The following is a 12071-nucleotide window of genomic DNA, read 5'->3' on the forward strand; positions in this document are numbered from 1 at the left end:
GCAGTTTCAAACGAGGTTACGTGTCCATTCATTCTTTCCTGTTCTGACTTAATACGATGTGATGGTTGTTTATATTGCTAGAGGAACGCGTGTATGTAATTATTTGTGTCATGTAGATGAAATAACTGTTTAATACTTAGCAATACATCTGTATATACTGGCTCAGCTGTAATCACGTCTATATTTAAAGACGAAGTAATTTGACCATATAAAAAAGTTCTGTTCCTGTATGCTTATTCCACACGTTGTCTTATACAAAAGAGTTGCCACTGTACTTCTTTTTGTTCTGTTGATCATACCAACTTGAACATTTGATATGCATCGTCACGGAACATTGCTGGAAATATCTGTTTTACAAACTTAAACTTTTCTGATTTATATTCACCGTGACATTGTTCTGTTTCTTATGTTTAACCGTCAGGAATTACGGACAAGTGTCAGTCATACTGGACAAATCCCTGCCGTTATATGTACAAGTATTTTATCTCTATTCATGGCTTTCATGTGCTGGGTTCAATGTATAGCTGATGTCTTCATGTGTATAAGACGTAGAAAACCTCGCGCCTTTAGAGAAATCCAACAAAGCTATTATGATTTTGTTTATATGATTTTGGTATTTTCTGTTTGTTGTTAGGACTGTTAACAGAAAGAAAACTATAGTACATATCCATACTTATAAAAGCGATGCATTTTAGTTTGCATCAATTTTCACATAGATTAAATGTGGAGTAGATATGGAAGTTTGTAATTCAATTTAATTTACTGTGGTTTCCATTTCTGATAACTTTAAATCCTTTGCTTTAAACAGATTTCCACATTTTTCCTCTATACTTGATACTATGCACATTATATTTCCCTTATATTAGCTTAATATTATCATAAATCCACAGTAATAATTATGGCAATTTGTATTATTATTATTATTATTATTATTAAATCACATTCCGTGAATATCGAGTGGAGCTTTGATAAATACCTTCACCCCATCCCACATACACGTGACAGCCATCGTAGTATTCGACGCAGATTGACAAAATGACATCATTATAATTATCGGTTAAACTCATTGTATTTTATACAAGAATTGAGACATTATTTATATAAGTTATATCAACGTTACTGGATTCATATGAAAAACAGTCTTTCAGAAAATATAGGGAGAAAACATGTACGAACGATACCTAGTCATGCTGTACGAGAATCAATATTTTTCTGTGGGCAATGCTGCACGTCTTCGCATACATTTCTATTAAAATCAGCTATTCTAGGTACATAAATGTTATTTTTGAACCGTGTTCCATGTTTAGATGCATTATTAACCGAAGCTTTACAAACAACTTGCCCGACGGCACCTGAACAATAAAAAATTCGACTGGACAAACTCAAGCTTGCAACTTACTTCCACGTAGTTAAGTCCCAAGATGGTGTGTGTGTGTGAGAGAGAGAGAGAGAGAGATAGAGATTTGTAATTACAGCAAGGTCTGTATTTTTATATCTTGCCATGGTAAGCATATCAACACGTGTATTTCAGGTTTATATGTGCCGCATAGTTATCTTAAATAACTGCATGCAGTTTATTTCATATCCTTCATAAACCACGACACGCTTTCAAAGTCAGTCTTTTTCGTTTAATATTCACTGTCATATCCGGTCTCGCATTTTCTCCTGCAGACACGATAAGGTGAATATTTATTATTTTAACAATGTTTTGACCTGTACGTAATATATAATCAAAATGTTAACGTATTACTTACATCTTAATCGCATAATTTGTGTTTATTCGCCCTCTTACAAGTCCTGACATATTTGCAGGCATTCATTGAGTTCAGCTATATGCCAAGATGACCTAAGATCATTTTGATACATGTCACGTAACGTGCGAGACTTATTTAGCAGGTCTGTTTGGAAATAATGAGACTAATGAATAGACATCCATATTTTCTTAATGCTGTGATCATTATACCCAAAATCTAACACATCAAACGGTGTTTATCATATAACGTTTGGGGGAAAACTACAGGAGTCTAGTACATATTGTCTGTCTGGCACATAATTAAATAGGTCAACATATGCGTTCGCAAATCTGATTTTCTCAAAGATTGTTTTGATTAATGCCGCCAATTTCAACCTAGTTGATACTTATTAAGTGGATATAAAATAGTGTTCTGAAATCACTCAATTGAGCATAAAAAATCAGATCATAGCAGAAATTCTAGCTTAAATTATGGTTGTATAATGACCCTGTTTCATAAAAAAGGTTGTTTTTTCATTCAGTTCAAGACCCTGTATTTAAACATCTCTACCACTATCTCTTAAAAATCTACCTGATCCAAAACCTATTTGTTGTATATACACTATAACACTACCTTTTTCTCCTGTACATATCGATCGACATATACAGTTTGCGCCTGTAGATTTGATCAACTTTAATTAATTAATTAGTTAATTTATGATCGGAATATGGTTTTTAGGCGCAAAAAAAGAGAAAAGGAAAAACTTCGTATCTGTAAAATAAATATAACAGAATTAATTTAGACACCCTATATTTGATTTAGCTCAATGTTTTAACTTTAGTTCTAATATTACGTTGTCACATTTTGAAGCAAGCTCGAATCGCCAAAGGTAAGTAAACTTTTCCAGTTAACTATCCCTACTTGAATAATAGTTTTAAAGCCTTGAATGGTATTTGAAATTTGTAAGTGGCAGATAATCAACACTAAGTCAATAAGTGAGTAATGATATGAATACTAAATTTCCAAGGTAGAAAATATACTGTTTTCGCTTGTTAAATTGACGGATCGTCAGTATTTAGAATGAAAAGACTGTGCAATTTTTAAATGCGTGGCACCAAGTAAAACTTGTCACAAATAAAACTTGCAACAATTATTAAAGATATATAATATCGTGCATTCCTTTTTACATTTATAACGTTTTGAAAATGCGTTTAAATTCCGATATTCTAACCATTATGTGAAATATAATGGAATGTGAAACATTTTAGAACGTAGATTAAAGAGACTCATAAATTGTTTAATTTCGGTAATTAAGCATCTTTCCTTGTGTCATCTGTACCTCTTGCTTGCAACTCCATCTTTGAATTGAACAAATTTGATGGGCATTGATAAAGCGTATATATTAACGGTGATTAATTTAAATATCAGTGTAAAACAATTTAAAATAAAATTATATCCTAGAAAATCTAGTATCATATGCGACAATTACAGTCCAGCAAAATTCAAACGAGATTGGAAAGACATTGCTTTAATTTATCTCCTTTTTCCAGTGTTTTTCTTATTATAGATTACTTATTTATTGCACGGAAGGCATTCCTATAAATAGAAGTCTGCATCATGCTACATGTATGCAATACCTCGAAAAGAAAAGATGCGATATTCCGATCCATTCTATCTCACTCGTCCCTCTCCTCCTCCCTAAACCCTACTGGTCAAGTTGTCTACTACTGATATCTCTCTGCATTTTTGTCGTTTTGATCATATCTTGTGAGTTGCTTAAGTGTATATTTTGTCTGGTGTCCTTTGCATATATTATATGAATGATGTCTTCATTCTGTTCCTAAAGCTAATAGGATATTCCGAAATGATCATATCAATCATTGCTTGCCTCTTTTAGAAGTGAAGCACATTTCAAATTTCAAAATGTGCAATATCGTTCATTATTTGGATTCGGTCTCTTTCTCTTGTTACCATTGTAACGTTTACGTTACAGTATTATTTGTGATCAATTGTCGTTATCACAATCTCACTGGAGCATAAGAGGACGAATGACTAAATAGAAAAAGGTATAGAAAAGGCAATATCTAATAATAAATATAGTAAAACTCTTTGAGAATCAATAAATCAGCACAATGATATATGCCCTGGCATACACCAATACTAAACGAAAATTGTTTTCAACGTAGGACATTTGAGAACTACTTTTCTGTCTTTACCTACAATTTGTCACAACAAAAGATATTGATAGGACGAAGCTGAATAATTTATTTTAAGACTTGATTCCACCACAGATCTAAAATATATATTGCAAATATTTTCGAATGTTGACTTTGTAAAGATAATACACGATATTAGTTTCCCTTACCACATAGACCATTTTGGATTAATTTAATAAAACTGAAATATATCTTGAAGACAATATGACACTAGCGTAAGCGCGTGAAATTAGAATGTCTTTTAAATATCATTCGCAGGAATAAAATGGAAACCCCATGATGGATATTGATACATCTTTTCTTCCCTGTGGGAAGTGAAGTTGGGTGACAGCCAGCCACATAGAGCATGATCTGTCATGGATTTCATCGAAATTTCAAATGTGTGTGTGTGTGTGTGTGTGTGTGTGTGTGATTTGGATTTTTAACGTAGCTTTAACAATTTTTCAGTCATATCGCTACGATCTCTGCAGTGTAGCAGTTTATAGTGATGTCTAGCACTGGGAAACCATGCTGCAGACATGTAGCATAATGTCCCACCCAGTCACATTATCCTGACACCAGGCCGACCAGTCCTAACACTAACCTCTTAATGCTGAGCGCCAAGCAAGGCAGCTGTTAGTACCATTTTTGTAAGCCTTTGGTATGACTCGGCCGGGGATCGAACCCACGACCTCCCGCATCCGAGGCGGACGCTCTAACCACTAGGCCACCGGAGCGGTCGCAATTTCAAATAAAATCATAATGCTGACATGGTTTAAATGTAGATAAACGGTAAGTGAAACTTGTATTGTCATCTGAATATTGGTTACCGTAATAATGAAAATGAGCGATCTTTATGACCCCCAAATCTAAGGTAAATAAACGAAAAATTGATTTTTCATTACTTAAAGCATTTTTTTGATAATATTGCCTCGTTTCATACAGATATTTGTTTGAGTGTATTTCTTTGCAATTTTCATTAAGACCATACTGTTAATATGTAAAGAAGAAATATGTAAATAACTTGTCATTTTTGGTTGGGAAATAAACGTATTAAGATAGACAAGACATCAGAAACGGAGGGAAATCTCATGAACAACATTAGTTATATAAACAAAACAGAGCGTATGATATAGAACATAAAGAGCGAAAAGAATTTCACGGAAAAATGGACTGTGTGAACAGTAAATTTAGTTGTAGACAATCGATATTCTATCATCATTCGGAGCTGTTCAAGGATAACAGGTGATATTCTGAAGGTATTGATATGGACACAAAAGAGGTTGACAGTTGTCGTGTTTTTTTACGTTTGATTTGGAATGACAGTATATATTTCTTTCCATTTTGTTTACCCTTATGGAGAGATGCATATATATATATATATATATATATATATATATATATATATATATATATATATATATATATATATATATATATATATATCATGGCTTTAAAAGAGATGACACAAAGCAATTTAATATACCAGTACTATTGATATATCAAATTGTGATTTGCTCATGGCGCAATAATACGAATATATGAACATTGTTGGAACTGTGTGCTGTCGGCTCTATTCTATATATCAGTGATTAAGTTCCACTCATTAATTATCAATGACGTATATAACGATAAAATGTAATAATAAAACCCCGTTTTGTAAATGAATTTAACATGGTACACAATTTCACTGCATTCAGTGTTTCCTTTTCTCCCTCCCCTCTCACAGATAAGGGATAAATACGCCGAAATCAGGAATGAGAGACAAATAATTTGGGCTTGATGAAAACCTTGAAATTTGGGATCTATCTACAGCGTTCATGTAATGAATGATACAAAGTTGCAATAGTCTGTCTTGGTTACAGGGCACGCGTACTGTCATTAACGCTTGGTTGTTTTTGTTTCTTAAACCTATCATAAGGTCCTAAAATCCGATTATTATAAATTAAATATTAAAATGTCCAAAGGTCTCTCTCTCTCTCTCTCGACCATTCTAGCCAGAGAAGGGCGAAAATCCATAAAAGGCGAAATAAGGAACCAGCAAGAAGTAATTGAAACATAAAAATGTATTACAATTGTTCTAAGTCATTAATATGATACATTAGAAATAAATCAGTGATTTTATTATGCATGGTACAAATGCAATTGCATCCAGTCAAAGTATCGTCTTGATAAACAGCACCTAATAACTTGGACAGTTGAGTTCCTTTCGACCCATTAGAATATCCATTTCCGGTGAACAGAAAGAGACGTCGGTGGAAAATGCTATATACTGACACGTATTGCTGTAAAGTACACCGTCCTGACCCACGATACCTAAAACAGAAAATAATGATATATCGATTGCTGTATCTATCTATCTATCTATCTATCTATCTATCTATCTATCTATCTATCTATCTGTCTGTCTATCTATCTATCTGTATATCTATCTATCTATCTGTCAATAATTTTGCAATTGTTTGGTATATTTAGCTTGATGTTATGTGTTTATATATGTCATTGTCACGTGCTTGAAGTATCTGTTCAGAATTACATCCTGATATTGAGGCGAATTCTATCACTAAATCAGCTAATTGTTTCTTATTAGAATTTCATTACGTATCATGTTTGTAAAATGTACTCATTTATTACTCAAGAAACGAGACATACACCTGGTACCATCAGTTGATGCCACTAAAACACTTGTGTGTTCATTAGTACTTTTAAGACTGGGCTATTGTAACTCAATTCTGTCTGGTTCATCTAAATATCTACTGCAGAAACTTCAAAAAGTTCAAAACACAGTTGCTCGGATCATACTTAGAGTACCACGATCAGAGCACACCTCCCCGCTGCTCTGTACCCTACACTGGCTATCCATTCGATCCCGAATCAAGCACAAAATTTGTTCTCTGTGCTACATTTCACTGACGGACTCTAGTCCAACATACCTATCTGACCTCACCCATTTGTACACACCAGCAAGATACTTACGCTCCTCTTCTGACAATCGTATACTCATTATTCCCACTATGAAAACAAAGTCATATGGACAGCGTTCTTTTGCATACCAGGGCCCAGCAACGTGGAATGAATTGCCCACTGAACTTAGACACAAAGACACAGTGATCACATTCAAGAGGGCTCTCAAAACTCACTTATTTCGACAGCAAGAACAAATTTAAAGACCTAATAATGTTTCCTACCTGAAATATTCTCAGCATGATTTTTTTTAATTTTTTAATGTTTATCGAATTTCATGTTGTTTGTTTTTGCAATAATATTATTATGTTTCTTATAAGTGTTGTCTAATGTTGTAAAGCGCTTAGAGGTTCTAAAGATTAGGCGCTATACAAAGTCGTTATTATTATTATTATTATTATTATATACACATATTAAAAGTGCAAGCATTGGGGCTTAATTATCATTCTTTATTGACTGCTTTTCTACTAATGTAAGCGCTAGGTTATTGATTATTTCTAACGATTTGCTGTTTAAACATGTATATGTGTATGCGTGTGTGTGTGTGTTTTAACAATTGTACATGAATGTTATGAGATTAATGACTGCATTTTGAGACAAATAAACAAAGACACATAGTCACATTATCTTCAGGACAACTATACATATCTTAGCAAAATTCATGTCTTAATCGACATCTATTCAAAAAAGGAAACACCTGTAAACAACTACTCTTGATTTGTGGATATTTGTCATCTCAAAGGAAGACATGACAAACTGTTTTATTCTGCTGAGTATCGTTTGTAGACTGGCGTTTTTCACAATGATTTTTCCACCTGAGAATGGTATTAAATATTGCAAATCTGACCCCTCTGATTGACCCTGCTTTCCTTAATGTTGTGTAGATTCGATTATCAAATGCTAAGTGCAATGAAGATAGAAGGATTAGTGTTGTATAGGTATGCATGGAAAACTATGCAGTCTGTAATTTACGTCTGACTGAATCAGGAAGCAAAATTCCTAAATGAACTTAGCTACATACTTTTCTGGCATGTTAAGTATTGTTGGCAGGGACAAGCCTTTCTCTCGTAAAGATGGTATTTTTTAAATGAATATTTCACAGCAGATGAACATATTGTTGTTCACATGAACGTAATAAATTTCACTAAACTGGAATACTAGTAAATCTTGCATGTTTAACGCGTTTAACATCTATATTTTACTACCAACATATATCGTCTTTTTAGACTAAATACAATCAAATTCATAATACGGGAAGCTATATGACGCATTCTGTTCTGCAACTTTGTTTTTCTCGAAACTGAAATTTAGTAGCCGCGCAGGTACAAAACATGTTGCTAACGTTTCCATTTCGTAAAGCTCTCTATCATGATAATAAAGAACTTGCAAAAATAACAAACAACACAAAATATAACCACAAAGAAATCAGCTACGTATATGATTAAATTACGGTGAATCTACTCTAAAGAGTTAGAAAGTTATTTTTTTCTGCCCATCGTTTTGTGCCTATGTACGCGTGCACAAAGTAGTACTTCAAAACTGTCGTCTTTGTAGCCGTTTCTACGTTGCCAAGGACGCACAAAGTGAAATGAGGTTGCTCTTGAATTTGCAAAGTTATACATCTTACCAGAAACGATATAAGTTCGGCCTGCGAACAAAGGACGGCCACAATCAGTTTCAGAGTTGGGCAACACCACAAAGAAAGTACCATTACGTACGCCTAATGGACTGGAGCCATTCTGAAAAGATAATGGTGAATTACTATTACTCTTCGCCGTTGCTGCTTGTGACTCAACAAAATTAAGTTTGAGATTTTCAGTCCTATTACATATTTCATAATTTGTTAGAAGAAGTAGTATTGTTTAGATTCCGTATTCAGATTTATTCAATTATAACAGTAGTTTATTGTCCGTTGATAGTACAGGCTGGACTGTATGGATTCTTAATGCATCTTTGAACGCGTTTGTTTGTTGTAGTAACTAACAGAGAAATACATAAGCTTCCTGCAGTTCATAACATTATCCATCTAATAAGCAAGCAATTCTGGTTCGTGTATCAATGTTACTGGTACTGTTAATGGGTGGTGTCTGTATTTATTTCATGCAGATAAGTAAGCGACACGTGTCATTTGCGCCCCTTAATATAATATACGCTTTAACGCCGTTCAACAATAGTGTTTGGAGTTATCAAATGAGCTGGAAATGTATCTAAAGGTCATTGTTTCATGCTCAATAACTACTGGGTCATATTTTGTTTGGCAAGGAATGACTGTACTTTCAAGGAGCGTTTACGCTACTTGAATAATAGACCCGTATCCTTGACACTAAGTCAATAACCTTTGGCCTCGATTATTTGCAGTAAGTAGATTTGTTTCTTATTCTTATGATATGGATATATTAAATTGCAAAGAATCAACGTAAATACTTCAGCATTTAAATCAATTTGGTAAATTTGAAGCATTCTTGCAATGCAAGGAAAAACATGGAAGGACTACATCTCCTTATATCTACCATCTGAACTTTTAACAGTACCAATGTTCTCGTTGGATCATTTCATGTTTATATGGATTTAGCTTTGGAAAAAGAACGTATTCTTGACTCATCCTTATAATGCAAACGCAATAATAAGACATTGGTATAAAAATTTCATTAACAAAAGGACCCTTAAGAGAACAATTATCAAAATTAAATGCAAAATAGATAAATAGTTATGACACAGGGCATTGAGTTAACACTGTTAATAAGCAGTTAATCCCCCATTTTGTTCATCTACTCACTTAAATATTTTAAGGTTAATCTCCACCCCATGAAGTATTGGATGGTTGCTTAAGTAATAAATTGCCATTTTCCTTAATCATTCAGAACTCAGGTATAAAGCTTAAGTGACGGGATTGGTTTTAAATATGTATCATAGTCAGATGTACTTACTTTAAATATTTTTTCCAGATGCATCGTGTAACCTCCGCACAAAGCCAAATCTTCAGGGTCACCACGATTGCGTAATATCTCCGTTAGATGTCCACCTATCACTGTTCCTTCGGCGACTGTTGTATAGAAACAATTTTTTTGTACAGCGACGAAACTCCACTTTAAGATTTTCTAATTTGCCTTCAATACTTCTGAGTATGTATGTATGTATGTATGTATGGTATTTATATATGTATGGCTTCAAACCCTACAACAACAACAACAACAATAACAGCATTAAAACTGAATAAAATGTATTTATTCATGTCGAATTTATTAAACGTTCTCATTGCTCATATATGCCTTTAATTAAATGCAAGGAAAATAATAATTATAATAGTACTAATTTGTTGCGTCGTCAATTTATCTGAGTTACCAATACCTTAATCTCCACAATTCTAACTTTCGTTCTCCGCCTTTTGCAAGTACAAAGACATGGCTAATGTGCATTATGATCAAATGAAAGTGGCAATGGCCGGACTCGTTTCTGTTGTACATTACAGGTAAGAAACCTTACTTCTGTAATGGGATGGACATGCTTTGTGCTGACGTGACGTGAATGTTTCGATTGAAGTGAACGTTATCCACACTTGGAATGAATCATTGAAGAAAAACATATTTCGACACAGGATATGCAATTAATAATAACGAGAGACAAGATTCGAATCATTCTTTCCACTGAACCCGATTCCAAACTTTAAAAATGCTATTTTCCTGGATATCTGATATAATAATCAGAAAACAGTACCGCACCCAGAACGGCATATGCAAGTGTAAACATCCCACCCAATAGTAACTTCTTGATAAGCAATAGAAACTGTACAGCGCATGTCCTGACTGTCCATGTGTCAGAATCTTATTGATTACCACGCGCACTCAAATCTAGCTCTACCTAAAATGTCGCAGACCACACATAAAATTCATTATATAAACCCTCCCCAAGATTATAAACTGGTTCCGTGTTTTGAAAGTCACCAGTTTGCCTATTAATAGTATAATATGGAACAGATAAACGACATCAATACGCCAATTCCATCCTCCTTTCAGATAAACGACGTCAATACACCAATTCCATCCTCCTTTCAGATAAACGACATCAATACACCAATTCCATCCTCCTTTCAGATAAATGACATCAATACGCCAATTCCATCCTCCTTTCAGATAAACGACATCAATACGCCAATTCCATCCTCCTTTCAGATAAACGACGTCAATACACCAATTCCATCCTCCTTTCAGATAAACGACATCAATACACCAATTCCATCCTCCTTTCAGATAAATGACATCAATACGCCAATTCCATCCTCCTTTCAGATAAACGACATCAATACGCCAATTCCATCCTCCTTTCAGATAAACGACATCAATACGCCAATTCCATCCTCCTTTCAGATAAACGACATCAATACACCAATTCCATCCTCCTTTCAGATAAACGACATCAATACACCAATTCCATCCTCCTTTCAGATAAACGACATCAATACACCAATTCCATCCTCCTTTCAGAACATTGAGCAGAATAAGAAGACCTTTGTTTGGAAAAATATTTTTTTTTAACGGTAGAAGTAGATGATATAGAAGTAGTTGTCTTGATGATTGGCAGTATAGTTATGGGGTCTATGTAATTAGAACAAGGACAAGAGTAATTGTATTATTCTCAGAGCCACTTCTTGCGTATCCTATTCGTGTAAAAACGTGAATTCCCGAAGATTATTATATTTTTACCAACCTGTTTTATCACGATCTGGACACATGATATCCTCCCATTTGAGCATTCCCCCTCTGCATAGACAGCATGAGGTCTCGTGTAAAGTCATCAGGAGTACCAACAGACACTGTGTGAAGATTACTTGTGTCTCCATGATGCAAACACCTTATGAAACAAATATTCGATTTAATCGATTAGGACATCAGGAATCTATTGTAAAGCATGAAGTGTTGAAACTGTGCATACATAAAATCATCTTTATAGCAAATATAGTCGTAGGCATCAATTTTAAAGTATACTAGATAATGAATGACAATGGATGCGAACAAAAGTAAATTAAAATAATATTAAACAAATGAATATTGCCTATAAAATTTAAAACTTAAAGGAAATCTGTAATGTACAAATAAATAATGCTGATGTAAAAGTAAGTGATAGTAATTATATTTGTGGAATAAATAAGTGACTGTAAGATAGAAGATTTTGAATTTCGAGC

General features: G+C 33.9%; 1 protein-coding gene across 1 annotated transcript; it reads right to left on the bottom strand.

The window, feature by feature from the left end:
• Positions 1 to 5919: 5919 nt before the first annotated feature.
• Positions 5920 to 11732, bottom strand: LOC149779147 (uncharacterized). Its single transcript, XM_089938572.1, has 4 exons — positions 11597 to 11732; positions 9820 to 9935; positions 8520 to 8631; positions 5920 to 6244 (listed from the first exon to the last, which is right to left on the bottom strand). The coding sequence occupies exons 1-4, from the start codon at positions 11727 to 11729 to the stop codon at positions 6111 to 6113; spliced, it is 495 nt and encodes a 164-aa protein (XP_089794698.1). The 5' UTR covers positions 11730 to 11732; the 3' UTR covers positions 5920 to 6110.
• Between the last annotated feature and the right edge of the window lie 339 nt (positions 11733 to 12071).

The sequence above is a fragment of the Sinohyriopsis cumingii genome, chromosome 17 (genome assembly GCF_028554795.1).
Source record: "Sinohyriopsis cumingii isolate HCF-2022 chromosome 17, ASM2855479v2, whole genome shotgun sequence".
NCBI classification, from domain to species: domain Eukaryota; kingdom Metazoa; phylum Mollusca; class Bivalvia; order Unionida; family Unionidae; genus Sinohyriopsis; species Sinohyriopsis cumingii.